The 19729-nt window shown below is 34.1% G+C and overlaps 1 protein-coding gene across 4 annotated transcripts in view; it reads right to left on the reverse strand.

Annotated features, from left to right (window-relative positions):
* Nucleotides 1–19729, reverse strand: part of Best2 (bestrophin family protein) — a 76255-nt gene that overhangs the window by 8736 nt on the left and 47790 nt on the right. For all 4 annotated transcript variants that reach the window (XM_073074594.1, XM_073074593.1, XM_073074592.1 and 1 more), the window contains 2 exons: nucleotides 1435–1564; nucleotides 1124–1362 (listed from right to left, as the gene is read on the reverse strand). In XM_073074594.1, the coding sequence (XP_072930695.1) occupies nucleotides 1124–1362; nucleotides 1435–1564 (369 nt within the window). The remainder of the gene's footprint in view (nucleotides 1–1123; nucleotides 1363–1434; nucleotides 1565–19729) is intronic.

The raw sequence follows: 19729 nt of genomic DNA on the forward strand, positions 1-19729 counted from the left end.
GCGGCAAAATTTCATATAAGAGGATTATTTCCTAATCTACTATCAGAGCAGCAAATTCCCGGGTTACAAACCTCGCTAAACCACTCATACCCTGTACCATTTCCTGTATTTACGTCCACTTGTTGTTTGACACACTTTAGGTGTCGCACTATTCGTATTTCGACATAAGCATCACGTACTATACGTACGTACGTGCGCGCAGGCGTGAGTCCTCGCCTGATCGCCCGCATGGCCAGATAATTGTGATGATTAGGCGTTATCTTAGCAAACTATTAGCTTTGACGCCACAACAACTCTGTAACCTCACGTACCTAGTTAAAGACGAGGTTGCCGCAGTTGTGCCTCGTGAGGCGTGAGGTAAGAATTAACTGAATGAATGAAGTGTATTTAGGTATTGTAAATGATATTTCGGTAAAACTACCCCAAAAATAAAACAAGAATTTTCGAATTTATGCCATAATTCTGGACTGATCTTCGTTACAAATCTATCTACTGAATATTAGTAATTAATAGTAATTATTATATAACTATTAATAATGGAAATAAATATAATAATTAGCAACATTTATTGGTAACTTTGTAAGGTAAGCTGTTTCTGGGTCAAAATCTTTGAATTCTTTTTTCTTAATTCCTTTTGACATCTATATATCTAGATACCTATAGGTACCTCAGCGAAACGAAATAAAATAATTTACGAAAAGGCATTTAATGGCCTTTATAACACGGAACATCCACATGGACATAAATTATAAAGTTACCTTTTATGTAAATATAATATTAATACGAGAGACTTAGGTACGCAGAAATCATTTGTGCATGAAGTAATGGCTTACGACGTTGAGTCTCAACAGATAAGCGCAGTTGAGTGATGCTACCGTAAACCTGAATGACTTTGTGGACTTAACTATAGTGAAGAAAATTATTATATCTTCATAAACATGACGCATTTGTAGATGTTATGTGAAGTGTCCAGACGATGTTGACAAATGCAATTGAATTATTATGTTCAATTAAATATTTCCATTTCTGATTTACTCTTTAGCTTTAGGTATATAATTTGAAGGTTCGTATTTATTTTTAACATTTTTTTACACATAAGTATAAAAAGTAATGACCCACTAGCCTGTGTATAGACGAGAGGTACGCACACAGTGTCGTACCCTATGAGTGCACCCAGCCGTCTCCTGATGTCGGACAACTCCACCAAAAGGGTCTGAACGATGTGGTCACTTGTTATCAAGCCTTCCTTGCGAGCTCGATTTATAATATTCGTCGCCCACACCAGCGGCATCCAGTACTTTGACATAGGACTCTTGCCGTCCATTTTTTCGAACACCTTACGTTCGCTTTCGAGCATAAGACCTGGAAAAGAGACAAACTGATTTCGGCTTTTCATAACGTAATCTTGGACCTTGATATGTGCTGCGCACTTACCAGAGTCCACGACGTGCTGCCACGTCGGAAACCGCCTCTTCACCCTCAAGGAAACCCTCTGCAATGTTATGACGTATGCCAGGATAGCATACCTTACAATATTTCTTCTCATAAGTCGTCCTGTCTCGTCCTGTAATCAATATAAACTCATTTTAAATAATAATAGTAATTACTTATTCACGCGTCGCTAGCTTTGAGTATGCACATAAAAATATTATTGCATGATTAGTCATCTATTTTTTATATTGACACAAACATTTATAAATAACGTTAGGTACGTTCAATTTGTATAGAATGATAATAAGTGTAGGTATAAGTGATTATAATTATTGACGCTGAGACTGGTTATAAAATAAGTGAATTATTATAGAAATAAAGTTTTTATGCTTTGTTCACACTCACTTTGACGTTAAAGTTACATTGAGGGGGCGAAAATACCGTCCGTGTATTCTTTATGCGTTAAATATTGTAATTTCGGTAAATATGATTAAATCTACGAGTACTTAACACTACAGGATTACTACGCATCGAATGATACCATGTGTTACAGGTATCATCAATATCACAGACCAGAAATACACACATTTTGTCATCAAATTTATTCTGCTCTGGTGTTGAACTCTTGCCACTTTAATATAACATACAAACATAATTCCTCGGGTAAACCCTCGGTTATTGCTAGTGCTATTATTTTATAGAACAATTAAATATTTATGATGGGTATATATATTAAATGTGTTGAGAATAGAATTAATGTATGCAGTGTTCGCATCTAAGAGTCATTTAGCACATGCAGATTAATTGTCGCAAATTATTTATTCGCCGCAAATAAATAATAGGTAATTATTAATGCTCGCATTGCACATGTGGACAGACAGGTAAGGCAAGTGGCATATTCGTAAACACGGAGGAAATGCAAGAGAATAACAATAAACTGGCAGATAACAAACAATGACGAAAAACAATGTAAACTGTGTTAGTATAGTATATTTGCTTATTTATAGCTATGTCGGTTATTTTTAAATAACGACAATCTATTGTCTTGCTGATTCTCTACCTGAGCTGCTATTAAGTACGTGTCTAGTTGTCTACTTTAAGTAAATTTGAGTAAAATGATTAATTGATATATTAATTTAATGTAGCGTTTGGTTTGAAATGTGTTCCTGACAGCAACGTAAATTGAAGTGTACTGTGTACTTGTATATGTACTGAATTACCTACACAAGTTGAGTAAATTAAGTATATAGCTAGTTTTTTTAACTTTATACCTAATGATAAGTGTCTTTGTTTTCATTTACCTACGTGTAAAAATAATATTATATATCACGAAATCTTAATTATTCATTAAGGCAGTTAATAAGAAAATAACAAATAAACTAACAATAGTAAATATTCGTCGCGAAAAAACCATAATAGCTACCACTTCAAGTTCGTAATAAAATTTAGTTCGCAATATTACGAACAATAAAATATTACGTCGTGAATAAAGCCTTGTTAATTTCTGGATATACACACAACAACTGTAACACCTGTTACAACAATCGTATTGGTATTAAAATATACAATATTTTCAAGTGGCTGGGACACCAATTACGATGGAATATTACACATAAATACGAGTATGACCAGACCAGTTTTCGCTTATGTTTGATACTTTGGACTGACTGTAAGAACTAGTTTTCGCCTAGAGTTTGTAATTTGATCATATTTTTATCATTTTCAGGGTTCCGTACCGAATGAGTAAACGAAACCCTTTTGGTAAGTCTCCGCTGTATGTCACAGGGCTCTAATTCCTGAACCGTAAGAGATAGACACTTCACATTTTACAAAGCAGGCATAACGGTGGCCGGTACACCAACAAATATTTCCTAAAACCAGTCGAGTAAATAAAAAAGGTTGAAAATAAATAGGTGTCGTCATACAAGAAACTGCTATTTTTCGACGTTTTTTGTTTTATATATTGAACCTATTATACATAGACAGTCCAAGTTTACAAAATGCGTTGACTTGAATGGCTGCTACAATAACAAATACTAAAAATAAAAAATAATGAAAGTTTTGATGGTACGGAACCCTCCGTGTTCGAGTTCACTTGTACTTGGCCAATTATTATTGAAAACACTAAAACTTGTCTAGCTACTTAAATAGCTGCAGAAAAAAAAAAATCGATTGACAAAAGACAAAAAGGTTCGAATTATTTTGTCTTTACATATTTACTTATATACTGGTATTATTATAGTATAGACCCCAATATCTGGTCAATTTATCCTTTACTCAACACCAATTTATTATTCATGAGCTAAAACAATGTAAAAGAATCACCAGTAGATACGTTGCAAATAACGTTCCTTATTTATTACATACTAGCTGACCCGGCAAACTTTGTACCGCCTCAAAATCTATTTATCAAATATATTCATATAAAATATAGCCTATGTTACTCGTGGATAATGTAGCTTTCGAATGGTGAAAGAATTTTTAAAATCGGCCCAGTAGTTTTTGAGCCTATTCATTACAATCAAACAAACAAAGTTTTCCTCTTTATATTATTAGTATAGAAGTAGATCCTTTTTCAAATATATTTTTACTAGCTGTGCCCGTGGTTTCACCAGCGTTAAATAAACTTATATGACATACCTACCCTATGTGCCCGAAATTATATACCTTCATCAAATAGCAACTGACGATCCCATGTTTGCCATGTACAATTGTGCACATTCACTTGTGCATATTCACGTGTTTTAATTTTTAATATCGTTCCGGTCCAGTCATTCTTATCGCGATAACTTTAAAATTATCCATAATTATTTAGTGTAAAAGGCAAAGTTTATATAATTGAAATATCAAAGGTGCTAAAGGTATTTATTTTAAATAAGCATACCTAGTAAAAATATTAAAAGAAACCATTTTAATACTCGTATGATTTGTTATTCATTCGATAGCACTTTTTTTTTTTGCTGCAAGTAGCCACAAACATCCATCCGTCCATCCTGACTTTGGCCTTATATATAATATAATATTAGTAGGATTAGTCGGAAAAACTTATATCTAATCCCAAATTTTCAGTTATCAACAGCTCATACAATACATTATGTATTAAAAGGAAAAGATTAAGAAAACGTTTTTATTTGACCTATGAATTCACCAAAAAACCATTACACTACTCGGATAAGGTGTTCTCAAAATTTGCCACACAACGTAACGACTCCGTGGCGCAATGGTAGCGCGTCTGACGTCAAATCAGAAGGTTGCGTGTTCGAGTCACGTCGGAGTCTGTTGTAGGATGATTATTATCTTTTTTTTTTGTAATTTCTTTTCTAAGAAGAAATTATTTAATGCCAGCCGTTTTCTATATAGAGTTTTTATTTAAAATATTTTAAATTCATTTTATATTTTTGTACTAAAATATTTATCAGGTATAATTTTAATTTAATTCCATAAAATCTATATGTATATTTTTGAAATAAGAGTTATTTTGATTTAATTTTATGTTTTTGTTATATTTTAACCGGCTTCAAAAAAAGAGTAGGTTACTCATTTCCCGTACTACCGTATCTATATAACTTCGTCGATTTTAATTTTTTTTTATTGGAAAAAGATCTTTCAAAAGTGGTCCCATTATAAGGAAATCAGGGTCTGATGATGGCAGAATAGAGAAATCTAGGGGAACTTATAAGAATCGTAGGGGTGAGTAGTGCATTTGTAAGTTTTTCATGAAGTATTTTTAATCATATATTATATTAATATGAAGATTTGTATTGATCATATTGGACACGCTGTTTATGTAAATGGTGAGACTTTGCAATCCGTCAATGAAACTGTTTTCTTGGGGATAACCCTTGAGTCTAAACTGGGCGGTCCTCATATCCCTGCTTTGTCCAACAGACTTAGTACCGCTGCTTTTGCAGTCAGGAGAATGAGACAGTTAACGAACATCCCCATTACCAGGCTTGTCTATTTCAGTTACTTTCACAGCATTATGTCTTATGGCATTTTACTATGGAGTAGTGCTGCTAACATAGACACCATTTTCACTGTTCAAAATAGAGCAATAAGCGCAATATATAATCTGTGGCGTGGTGAGTCCCTGAGAGTACCTACTTTTTCCCACTATTCATATATTGACGGTACATAGTCAATCCATCTATGAAAATATAATGTATGTAAGAAAACATACTACGTTTGAAGAAAATAGTAGGCACCATAACTTTAATACTAGAAATAGATATAAACTATATATATCTAGATATAGATATTATAAGGTGACTAGATCTTTCATGGGTAACTGTATTCGCTACTACAATAAAATACCCGACCACATCTTGAATTTCACAGAAAATCGTTTAAACATGTCCTTAGACAAACGCTGTGTAAAAAAAGCGGACCTACTATTTTTCAAGCCATAAGTTATTGAAATGAATTTTGTAAAAGCTAGGTCCTGTTACCATCCCATGCGGCCCGATTGCTTTCGACAAATTGTTATTGATCGTTGCTGTAATTGAATACCACCGATTCGCACGGCGGATGGGATTTTTGTAGAGGTGATTTTTTTTTATCAATGACTAAAGTATTAATTGTTGGGTAAATAAATAATATTACTTATTATGTATCATATTATCAAGAAGTTAGCTTAGCTTAGCTATAACTTCTGCAAATGTAAAAACCAGGTCAGGAACATCAAATATTTTTAAACGTAGTTTCTGGTCTACTCTACATAACATAATATTATTCCTAGTCTTTATGAAGCAGCAGTGTTAACGATGGTAATATAGTTGAACACCAGGCTCACATTCTTATTTGCTATATTGTATATAAAAAATCTACGAGCAATATTGCACCAGGATAATTTCACCACACTCAACTATACTCTACTCTAACTTGATTAAAACCCCCTTGAGGTCGGTCGCATGTTCGCTGATGTGAGCTACGATAGACTCCTAATTTGTAAGTATCAATAAAATTGTTCATAAGATCTATAGGTAACTATAAACAACATGGTAGTAGATTTGGACAACTATGCTAACTATGCACAGTTATTCTACCACAAGACACACACAACCGGGTGGGCTATCTACTAATATTGTAATATTTTATCGCAAATACAATTATTATAATATCAATACTCAATACCAGTAGAGATCCTCAAGTTTCGAAATCTGTATGTTACTTTGAGTAACTTTACAATAGAAGCCGTAATAGGAGCGTTCCCGAATTAGGCCTAGATATTACGTTAATAGAGGTCAATTACGACTCGCATACGATAAGATCCACATAATTGTTGAAGGCGAGAAAGTTAAACAAACAACATTAAGAGTCTATTTAATAGGACAGTTTTTGTTACTCTGTGCCCGTTACCTGCTTCGGGTTGTCTTGCTAGTTAATTAAGTTTTAATGTTTTATATTTCGTAAAATATATTCCTGTTTGTTAAATAGGTACGGTTTACTCTCCAATAATAATGATAATAATTCAATCAAAAAGCATTCTTAGTAGCTACGAAGGTTTTTATACAGAGTACATATATAGCTAAAGAGCGGTGTCTCTGTAGTCCTGGGACTAGAATAGGGCTACGGTATCCCCTGCTTGTCGTAAGAAACGACTAAAAGGAGGCTTCCGAGATTTCACGTGGGAGTGGGAACTGGAACTGTCCAGTAAGCAACCCCGGGAAGGACGGTATGTGTGGTTGCATATCATTGTAAACACCAAATGTACGGGAGGAACGTAAATTGCTCCCCCCAGGCACACCCAAGGGCAGAGGCCGAGAGGGGCATTGCGTTTGGAGGACTCCGGTTGTGTTCCGTCGGAGATCCCGGAATTCTCCACCAAACGCTGAAGACGGCCACCGGAGGGGTTTCAGTGCGGTAAAGATCCCATAACCCGGCTTCACTCCCACGGCTTCGAGTACCTTTTGCAGGTTTCCCCCTCGTGCACAAAACGCACAGGGAACAGGGAGCCATATAGATCTTCATTTATACTGCGAAAATTGAAGGTATCTTGTGTAGAATTTGAAAGCTATGATTGATATTGTACATGATTGAAATCACAGGCAAGCTTTAAAAAAACTGCAAAAAGTTGCCACGCTCCGCCGGAGCTATGTTTGATATTAATAGTAGGTAAATAAAAATTCCGTCCATGCTCCCGTGAGAATTTCGGGATAAAATCGTTATATAACGCACTCGTACTCGTATATAGAAACGTACGGTTTGTGAAAAATTCAATTTGGATCATCGGTTACGTTTCAAGTTTTATCGACAGTACCTACTGTGCTGTGTAATTTATATTTCTCTGAACTCAAATCGAATATACCCGGCTATATCGTAATTTTATCTGTTAGGGGTCCGTACCGTAATGCTAAAAACTGAAACCTATTATTAAGCCTTCGCTGTCTGTCTCTCACAGGCCTCTATTTGAACTGTATTTTTTTATGTATGTATAAAAGGGCGCTATAACAACCAATACTAAAAATAAAAAAGATGAAAATAAATAAGGTTTGCTATACAAGAGAACGCTGTGTTTTGACGTTTTTCGCTTTATCTGTTGAACCGTAATAGTCAGACAGTTAAGATTTTCACAATGCATTTACTTCAATGGCTGCTATAATAACAAATACTAAAAAAATAAAAATAAAAAACATTGGTGGTACGGAACCCAGGGTACGAGTTCGACTTGCACTTGGCCAATTATTTATTACCGCAGGGATGTGGAGACCTCGTCTGTATGAGCTTGAGTGTTTGTCACATTGTACCTCACTAACAGGTAAATCAATTCTGTTGCATTGGGATATTTCTTCATGTATAGTTGATTAAAGTTTGCTTTTTGAACATGATGAGTACTTATTGTTGTAGTGTCGGAACAATGAGGAAGTGTGTATAAAGAAGTCAAAGCTTAGATTTAAAACTTGCCCTCTGTATCGGGGCTTTCAAACCTATGCTTTTTCAAATTTAGCTTAGTTATTAATTAGTATGTGTTAGAAATAAATATCGTGATATTGCTTTAACAGTAAAGGAAAATATTGTGATTAAATCTCGACGCCTAACGCCGTATACGGATCTGCGGTTAAGCGCGGGGGCGGCTAACCGCGCTGCTATCACATCCTCTTCATTTTCAGTATAATTATTCCTGTCAAATGTCAAACTATACTAGGACAAAATAATGGTTCGATAGATTTTATTAATAACGGTACGCCCGTTACGTATTTAGCTAGAAAGTTTAAAGTGACTTAAAGGCTAGGGCGTGGGACGGGTAAGTTTTTAGGGTTCCGTACCCAAAGGGTAAAAACGGAACCCTATTACTAAGACTTCGATGTCTATCCATCTGTTCGTGTGTCACAGGGCTCTACCTCTGGAACCGTAATAGTTAGACACTTGAACTTTGAAAAACTTGAACTTTTTAAGGAGGATGCATAACGGTGGCCGCTTTAAGAAAAATACTAAAAATAATTAAAGTTGAATATTAAAGAGGGTCTCCATAGATACAACAAACCGGAATATTTCGGCATTTTTCAATCTTTTAAACCGTACTAGGAAGACAGTTGAAAATTTTACAATTCGTTTACTACTATAGCTGCTATTATAATTTATAATAAATACAAATAAGAACAATAAAACATATTTTAAAATCTTTATTTTATTAAACATACGTTTTCAAAGGTATGACTTCTACTATCCGTACCTGTCTATAGCCCAAGCCCTTCTCTGAGAGGATACCCGTGCCCGATTAGGACATTGGTTTAATGATGGTCTTTATATAAGATTTCAAAATTTTAACAATATACCTAACAGATTGTTATTCGACATTATATCTAATAAGCGTAGCAATATCTGGCTAACAAGAGCACTTAATAAAACCGCTATAGAGTAAAATGCGAACAAGTGCTATTATCAGTGCAATACGTGGATATACGTAATGTACGTGGACTGTGACGAATCCTTTCTAAAGCACTTTATCGGCCAATACGCATGCACCTATTAGCTTCGGTACACAATTGTATGCGCATGCGCAGGCGCACCGATACATATGCTAATTTTAAATTCTGCCTTACTTTCAACGTAAAATACAACAGCGATAGGCTGTTACACGTACCTTGGACCTATCGACATAGCAAAATATAATTCTCTGTGTGTAATTTTGCCATTTTCTACGCTTTCATGCTTGTTTGTTAGGTAAATTAAATAAAAACACGTTTTTAAACTTTCTGTGTATGCGCTTGTGTGTATGTCTGTACGTCTGTGTATCATCGTCAGCCAATAATTTCCCATTGCTGAGCACGGGTCTGGGCCACGGTCAATTACGCTGGTTAAGTACGGAACTCTTAGCAGTGTTCTTTTCATGATGTTTTCTTTCGCGGTTAAAGGAAGTGAAAGTCATTTTTAATAGGCACATATTATCTAAAAATCGGAAACCTATGTCTAGAATTCGTACTTTAGAAGCCCAAATTTCAAACCACTAGAGTATCACTCTTTAATCATGTTTTTCTGATTGGCGGTTACAAACGTCTGAATTGATTTCTGCGAGATTGTTGCGGGGTTGTGAAGACAGTACCGGGAGCAGTTATTTATATCTGAAAGGGTCGAAGGTTACACGTGAATGGGGAAAGGAAAAGTTGATGTAAGTAGGTACCCATTCGTAACAAACAACAAACGAAGATTTAAAGACCGTGTTGAGGAAAAACGTTAAATTTAGATCTGTTTTCTGTTTATTTTCATTTTCTCTTCATTATTACTATATCATCAAAGTCCCGAGTAGTGACAGAAATAACCATACAGATTCGTAACCAACGAGGGGTACAAACAAAATTTCGACCTACGAAGAATTAAATATAACATCCTTTGTTAAGTACTTCAACTTAAATAAGATTTAACAATACGTCAGGTCATAGGTATTTACTTTAAAATAATAATATAAAATTCGATTATAAACAAATACGCTAAATCTTTTTCAATAGTAAAGGAGTAACAAAAGAGCGTGCAATACACCTGATGGTATGTGGCTACTGCCCATGGACATCGATCCCAAAAATATTAAATTCCTGCCTGAGGATGGCCGCAGATGCGTTGCTACCTCTGAGGACAAACGAATGCCTTGGATGAATACGGCTCTCTTGTCACAGCCTTCAAAGTGGAACAGACAGAAATAGGTTTCGCGGTTGTGCCTCCGGAGTGGAACAACAAAGGATTCAGGAATAGGAGAATATTGTTTTTACACCGACCTATTTCAATTGAGGGCGCCAAATTCTTAGATAAAGTCGACCCTGACTAACTTGATATAAACGAAAGTCCTAGATTTTAGCGATACTGATTAGTAAGTAATTAGTTAATTACCTACAAACTGCGTCCTAGTTTTCAGATGCAGCAACGCAACTGTGATTAATTTCGTGTATGATCCCCATGTATAATGAGGTACATATATGTACCTGATTATACATGATCCTGATTATATAATCGCATTTCAAGTCATCTAAATATGTAAACACTTCGCTAGCACTTTGCAAGCAGTGATAGCCTAGTGGTTAAGAAACGCGGCTTCTCGATCGAGATTTCCGAGGTTCAAATCCCAGGCACGCACCTCTGATTTTTCAAAATTATGTGCGTATTAGAAATCAATAATCACTTCCTAAAACGGTGAAGGAAAACATCGTGAGGAAACCTGCATACCTGAGAGATGTATAAAAAATCTCATAGGTATGCGAAGTCTACCAATACGCACTTGGCCAGCGCGGTGGACTATGGCCAAATCCTTCTCATTATGAAAGGAGACCCTTGCCCAGCAGTGGGACGTTAATGGGTTGATGATGATGATGATGATGATTGCTAGCACCACGTAAAAATATCACTGAGTATTCCATGACATACCTATGTATATTTTTCAACCTATGTTTACCTAAGGGCGATGTTTCTAGTGAAATTAACTCGTGCAGTGCATTTCCCGTTGTTTCTAAACCCTTTCAGTACATATTAACCGGAACCTGACGTGTCGGGCGCATAACGTTCAAAACTAATTAGTCGCCGGTTCAGGTAAACATTGTATGGCACACTGTTAAACGCAATACATCACGTATGTATACGACACGAATGCAAACTGCCAATCAAGCGGTGGTAAGCCTGTCTAATTGCATTTTGAAATAAGACGATTAAATTATTCAATGCAACAAGAATCTCGTAAACAAACTTTATACCTAAAGGTGGGTACAGACTGCTGTCACGTAACATGCAATGTAACACGCAGTGGAAGAATTTACCGTCCACATTTTCGCAATGTATCATGCAATGCACACACACATACACGCACACGTACACACGCACACGCACACACATATACTCATACACACACTCACACACACATGCACTCGCGTATATATACACACAAATATATTTGATTTTTTTTTCGTTTCAATGTTTGTTTATGTAAGTGATGTATTACTCGATAATGGGAGAAGACGCTGGTTCCTGAAACAGTTTCGACTAACTCAGGAACCAGAGGCTTCAACTTCTGAAATGTACTTACAATTTTTTGTGTCAATAAAGTTATTATTATTATATTATTAATGTAACAGAATTCCCATGGTGTACAGAGCATTTCAACTCGTGCGCGCCGCGATCCGGCATTTCTTGTTTTTTTTCGGACATCAACAATCATCGTCGTTAATATTTGGTCGTCACGATGTATTCTTTTCGGTGTTCTCGATAGACTGAGCTATGTTCGCCGCGAGCATGCTGGAAACAGATGCGAGCGGGTACATGTTTAGTTCGTGCGCGCGCTGCGTCAGAACTCATGAAATGCGTCTTTCACGTTACATTGCTTGTTACGTTACAAGAGTCGGTACCCACCTTAAGTGTGTTGGGTACTACAGACATGATTAATAGTCGAAGTCGATAGGGTTATCAAAGATGTTTTTATCAGGTTATTAATTAAGGTACCTTACCTACACGGTATTTTTGTGATATTGACATTTACCTTTTTGGATTTACGAAACTCAGTTTACGCCACTTGAGAGCAAAATATTTATGAACAGAAAATTGCAGTTACTTGGTTCATAAAGATCAAAGTAAGGACATGTAACTTCTACAAACGTACAATAGATGAGTATCTACAATTCCATAGCTCTATGGTAAATTGAAATCTCTATTAACCTATTGTTGTTCGGCTATTATGCCCTCAAAGGCGCCAGCCCTGACAATGGCCGTAATGGGTCTTCAGGTTACCTGCGCTCTCGTATACCTCGTGTAAACATACTATATATCTCATATACTAATGATTCACTTTGATGATTACATTAATTAAAACTGTTATTAAGTGCACAAATAAATTAATGTGTTTTTCCTATCATCGTTACATAACAAAGAGGTAGAAACGATAATATTTATATTGTAACTGTAAGTCGGAATCCGCTATGCAGGCCAAATACGACAAAAAGATAACTTTTTGCAGTTTACTTCCTTTACCTTTTAATATATAATTTATCTAAAAGTACTAAATTACATCGACAAAAGTTTGATTTGATCCCCAGGCGACCGGCACAAAAGATCGAATTAAAACCATATTAGGTTATCATCGCTAATAATGAAGTTAATTATTGATTGTACAACCTACCTACCAAGTAGTTGTATTAGTAGGCAGTACGTACCTACCGAGTCTACTTATTTACTATATTTTACAATTATGTCATAATATACAAACTTGTTAAGTTAATAGCATTTACTTCCAGGTAAATAAAAATGTTCCTTTGATCTTATTAAACTACGCTTCGAAGAAAATCCCTTTCCCGCTTGCACGAAGCATTGCCAGTCCGGAACTTAAAGCCAGTTCCGGCTTTAAGTTCTTAGTTTTTAGTTTTAAAGATTTTAAAATATGATTTTATCGTTTATTGTTTGAAATCTTGATAAATAAAAAAACATTTTTAGAGAAAATGTACGTATAAATAACCAATACTGCGTAATTTACGTATTAAATAAATAAGTATTTCAAACATTTTAGGGGCTATATTATAACAGAGACGGGATACAATTTATTTACGCAACAATTTCAATTATCAAAACTGGTTATACTTTCTTGTTAGGAGTGATCAATCTATGTATTTTACTCATCTAAGCCGAAGGTACAATTTTTACGGTACTGAATTGGATAGAGTTAGTACACGTTATTGGTTTTGCGAAGTAAATGTAAATATGAATTTTTATGAAATGTTTACATTTTCATGTTTTTTTTTTATTTATATATTAACTAATACTATAAATGCGAAAGAGGGCTTGTTCGGTTGTTTGTTTGTTTGCTACGCTTTCACGTTAATTACCAAACCGATTCCCATGAGTTTTTTACGTACTATGTCAGTGATAGATAAGGACATAAGTTATCTTTTATCCTGAAAAAAGTGATGTTACTGAGATATAGATATAAACAAGTATTGTCATCGACCTTTGACCCCGAGCGAAACCGCGGGTAAAAGCTAGTTTATTTATAATATGTGATCGTTTATTTATTGTACAATCGTAATGGACAAACTGACTCTTCCCAATTCTTAATTTACCGATCTTACTTTATACAATGTCAAATTACCTTTTTCGGTATGTTCATTTACCCACAAGGCTATCTTTGAATAGTTAATTAATATAAAATAAAATAAATTACATCCAAAATGAAAACGAAAGCGACTTAACGACTTACGTACATACGATTCATATAAATTATAAATAATCATGAATGTTGCCATATAACATCCTAATTCTACGTATTTTATATCAAGACACTAACGTATACATATTTATAAATAACATACACTTTATGTTATAAAACACCTCGATATAAATTGTGGTCTGCGCGCCTCGCGAAGCGTAACTTACCTAAGGTCGTCATTCACAGTATCACCATATATTATATAACCAATGCGAAGGAATTATGTTTTTCTTATACCATTATAAACTCTAACCTCTTGAAAACTTTTAACGGGGATTTGTGAACACGTATCTCCTATTCTAAGTTTTTCGAACCGACGGTAAGCCGTTATACGTAAAAGCATAGATTAGTAAAGATTACTCACTCCTAACAAGAAAATGTACCCAGTTGAAATAGTTGCGTAAAAAAGTTTTGCCACGTCTCCGTGCTAAAATGTCCCTAAAATATTTGAAACAATTATTTATTTATTAGGTAAATTACACAGTATTAGTTATTCATTCGTAAATTTTCTCTAAAAATGTTTTTATTTGTCGAGAATTCAAAAAAAAGAACTTACTAATAAGCCGTTTGTGGCTTCATTCAATGGCAGGCGGCGAAGTATCTTTACTAATCTATGCGTAAAAGTTTAATATTAAGTGTAGTCCAACATGTTTCCTTGAATCCAATACCTATAGTATAATCATACTTTAAAACCCGTTTTAAATATCACTATGAAATAAAAACTACATTGATGTCAGATTTACTAGTATAACATAATAATATACCTTCGATCAGGTTCTTATTAGTGATCGAAGTAATATACTTACAAACTTGTATAGTCAATACAAGTCTCGTATTTGACAATTTCTGCCTATTACAAATTGTAACTTTGATATTTTTAACACGCTTTCATTAGCTTGGGTTGTATGTATGTATGTAAGTAACAGAGTAACGGAATCTTTGAACCCGATTTCTATCCACTTTAAACGTTCAGTTTAATTCAAAATTTTGAAAAATAGTCAAAAACTGATGACAATACGCGATTTTAATAATTTTGTACCATTGTCCTTATCGTTCGAGTCCTTAGAGAAAGTTCACGCAAAGTTACTAGATTGACTTTTAGTTTTGAAAAAAAAAAAATGTTATTTCCCTATAACTCTAATGTAGTGAAACATATCTATAATGTCATCTTGTAGAATGATTTTTAGGATTCCGTACTCAAAGGGTAAAACGAAACCCTCCGCTGTCTGTTCGTGAGTCACAGGGCTTTATCTCTTAAACCGTAATAAATAGACACTTGATTTTTTTACAGACGATGCATAATGATGGTCGCTATAACAACAAATACTAAAAATTAATAAAATAAATATAGTTCAAAAAACTAAAAAACACGCTTTTATGATAAAATCAACTAAAAAGTAGAAAATAATTTTCAATCTAGGAATCAATTAAGGAACAGTAAATAGTATGATTTTGGTTGTGTGTTGTCATAAAAGCGTGTTTTTTAGTTTTTTTTAACTATATTTATGTTAAGCAAAGAATAGATATGGTAATCCTTAAAGGTAATAAAGAGATTGAAAATTAAATTCATGCTCAGATCATAGATTAGTAAAGATACTTCGCCGCCTTGAAATTGAATGAAGCCACAAGTGGCTTATTTTAGTAAGTTCTTTTTTTGAATCCTTGACAAATAAAAACATTTTTAGAGAACATTTACGAATAAATAACTAATTTACGTAATAATTACGTAATTTACGTAATAAATAAATACTTATTTCAAATATTTTAGGGACATTTTAGCACGGAGACGTGGCAAAACTTTTTTACGCAACTATTTCAATTCTCAAAACTGGGTACATTTTTTTGTTAGGCGTGAGTAATCTTTACTAATCTATGGCTCAGATAAACATCATTTTCGAAACATACTTATGACTATTTAACATATGTCCAATTCAAAATTTAAAAGAAAAAATACAGGGTCACGTTACCATCGCCGTGTCGTAATGTATAATTAGTTACATTATGTTAGTCGGCGTCTTGTAATTTGTGCGTCTCCGACTGCGGTTACCACTAACTGTTTCAGTTTCACAATGAACATTCTAGACATTTTCGGTGTAAGTAAAATGTGAATCCTCTGTGTTTGCGTAAAACCCCCATAAAAACCGATTTAGTCATATCTGACAGACTCACAAAAACCTTAAAACCGGTTCTTAATTTATGTTTATCTGTACCCTTTGTATGAGATTTTACTTTTTTACAAAAATGACTGTTTTTGTATTTGTTTACGTATTTGCATATACATTTACAATAAGCTCCCCTAGTGGACTGTATCAGAACCAGAACTGCTTGAAAATGTATGGGGAATACGTATCTAAACAAATACAGAAACAGTAATTTTTGTAAAAATGTAAAAACTCATACTAAGGGTACAGTATCGTACAAACAAGCATAATAAAACAAATGCGTTTTAATAATTTGTATACTTAAACATGGACATTGTAGTAGAAAATCGTGTTGTATCGTCAAGATAGGTATCGCAAAGTTGAGTCGCGACGCACTACTTGTCTATTTACCAGTATTTAAACGCAATAACTTTAAATTATTTTGTCAGCATTTGTGACCAAGTGCGAGTCTACCTCGCACACAGAGGGATCGCCAAGTGTTTTTTTTAGTATTTGTTATCATAGCAGCCATAAAAGTAGGGCATTATGTACATTTGAACTTTCTATCTATTACCACGGTACAAGTATTGTACGTTCTACTACAGATCCAAACAATTATTTTAATAATTTGTTTACTTGTATGTCTTTGTAGGTATTGCATCTATGGTTCCAAACATAGAGCCCTGTGACAGACTGACATAAAGTAGGCTTAGTAATAGGGCTCAGTTTTTACCATATGGGTACGCTACCCTGAAAAGCACCCGAAGGAAAAGAAATAACTGAAATAAGGTACGTTTCAATAATCATTTTAATGGTATATTTTCATAATAATTTCCCTGCTTCATGAAGCTCGTTACTGAAACGGTTCCGGTAGGTATCATTATCTGACAGTAGATAAACCTCGGAGGCCTTCGAGCTTGAAATTTTAACTTTCTACTATAAAAATGAATAACAATAACTCTTGTCTTCACGAGAGAGTAGATAACTAATAATATTTTCCACCACAATATTTGAAAAAAAATATATTTTAAGTAGATATCTTGGATAGATACATAATGTACACGATAGAGTAATTTTGAAATCACCATAATAATGTATTAGTAAAGTATATAAAATATAATGAATCTATGCGAAATCTATTAAGCTAATTTACTGTCACCTCTTTGCAATTAGCCATTAGTTAATAATTATTATAATTAATAGACACCTTAAATGTCCAAACTTTGAACTGAAGCTAGACGTCTTTGAACTTCAGAATATCCTTTAGATTAATTTTCGAAGCAAACCTTCTCCCATACTTATTGTAAACAGCGCACATTTTATGATAGGTAGGTCATATTACATTAAATTGTTACCAATTCTTTTAATGCTCATAATCCAGTGAATCTGTTTTAAAAATAATTAGGTACTACATTACGCTTACTTACAGATTCATTCGTCTTGGACATTTTTCAAAGTCATGTGCATATTTAAAAATATATAATGATTACTTGAAGCAAAACATCGTGATTCAACACACATAATATCCGACGGTTTACCATATTGTTCTCAAAACTACGAAATCTCTCAAATGAATCCCACGCTTTCGGCTTCATATTTTGAGAGAAGACCATGGGAAAGATATTTAATAAGCTATATACAGGGCCATCCTAGGGAATGCCAGGCCCTTGGGAATAAAATATTCGAGAGCCTCTAAAACGCTGATAATTTAAAAATTAATGACTCTTAAAAGTTAATAACAAGGAAAATAGCCTAAAGAAACTATGTCAATAAATGTATGTTTTAGCTAAATATAGCCAAATGTATTTAAAAGCTCTTCACATATTGGTACTTATCGGAGGAGGCCTTTCGGGGCCTCCTGAGTGCAAGAAACCTATTCATGCGCTCCCAATGCACTTTAAAATGGCAAATACCTATAGGTACTATATGTAGCTTGAGATTTTGCTACTACTTCATTAATATTAATATTAATGATGACATGATATATAGTTATTTCGCGGATTGTAATTATTTAAAACCTTTAAATAATAATACGTAGGTACTCGTAGTAAATAGGTATTTTGCACAATATTTTTCAAGTAATTGTTCGATAGTGTTATAATCTCAGTGCATAAGGTTACCTACTTATAAATTGTAATATAATAAATGAGCAAATAGTAAGATGTGTTGCAATAACAGTCCTTGCGGTGGATTTGTGATTGGTTCTGTTAAATACGTTTTTGTTAGCGCACGGCCGCGGTGTCACGGCGGATGTTTGGCTCACGAGACTCATTGTTTCTTTTTACGGCGTGAAAAGAGAAGACAAAAGATTGATATTTATCAACATAACCTCACCTCCACAATGACGGTTTACAAATCACGTTTGTCTCTTGTATAACTAACATGACGATATGACTATATGTGTATTTTCGGCTACTCCTGTGTGTCACAAAGGAGAAGGGAAAATGTATCATTTTAAGAAAAACTAAAATAGCGGTGATTAATCAGAAATATTGTAAACAGGAAGCAATTTGTGCAGAGATTAGCATTTCGGAGAGTATTTTAGTGTTCACGTTTTTCATTTTTCGTGGACTAATTCCTTATAGCGAACGACTAATTGAATTTTCCCGGGCGGCGCGAACTCACCCTGACCGCAATGTTCCATATATTTTTTATTTTTCCCAAAATTACATACATGACAAAGGTGTCCGTTTTAAAGTAAAGTATAACGGTTCAGTATATACATTATGCAAGGTATATACCTACTATTACAGTAGGTAGAGTAGGTACCTACACATGAGTTAAATAAGAGCTTCTATAAAAATTATAAATCTTATCTTTAAAGTAGACAACTGCACGATTTTAATAAAATCTCAATATAAATACGTACCTATGTATATTTTTATTAGATAGAAGTGAGATAATGACATTTTGTATACGTTGTCGTTGACGGAAACGTTTCATACCTATTCATATCTTTGTAGTTAATTAAAGTTGTTTTAGTTTATGTTTTTTATCGAGTTCTATTATCATACTTAACTATTACCTACTAACCTGCTCTTGTACCAGGTGTGCGAGGACATAATAATATAATATAGGATATGTTATTATCTTTTTCAATTATTACATTACATTTGCATTTAGCGAAAATAATGGATTTCGTTGGACTTAAGAAAAAACATTATTTTAATACCAAATTTTGACGAAATGCTATTTATTTTGTACACGGAACAGAAATTTCTATTCCATGATTTTATACAAATTACGTACTGCTAGTAAAAGTTCGGAATTATTACAAATTTTATACTTTAATCAGAACATGTAAGTAATATTGCGTCGCACACGAGGAAAATATGCCAATACGTACAATTTATCGAGATGGTTTGTAGGTAAGGTAAATAACAATACAAAGATAATGATCGAGTAGAAAAACTAGCGGAACAAAATGGAGGTGTGAGACGCGGACGCTAGAATCATTAGCTTTGCATTTATGGCATTGTTTGTCAAT

The sequence above is a fragment of the Epargyreus clarus genome, unplaced genomic scaffold, assembly GCF_041222505.1.
Source record: "Epargyreus clarus isolate Ecla_fem2 unplaced genomic scaffold, WU_Ecla_fem_2.2 ptg000007l, whole genome shotgun sequence".
Taxonomy (NCBI): domain Eukaryota; kingdom Metazoa; phylum Arthropoda; class Insecta; order Lepidoptera; family Hesperiidae; genus Epargyreus; species Epargyreus clarus.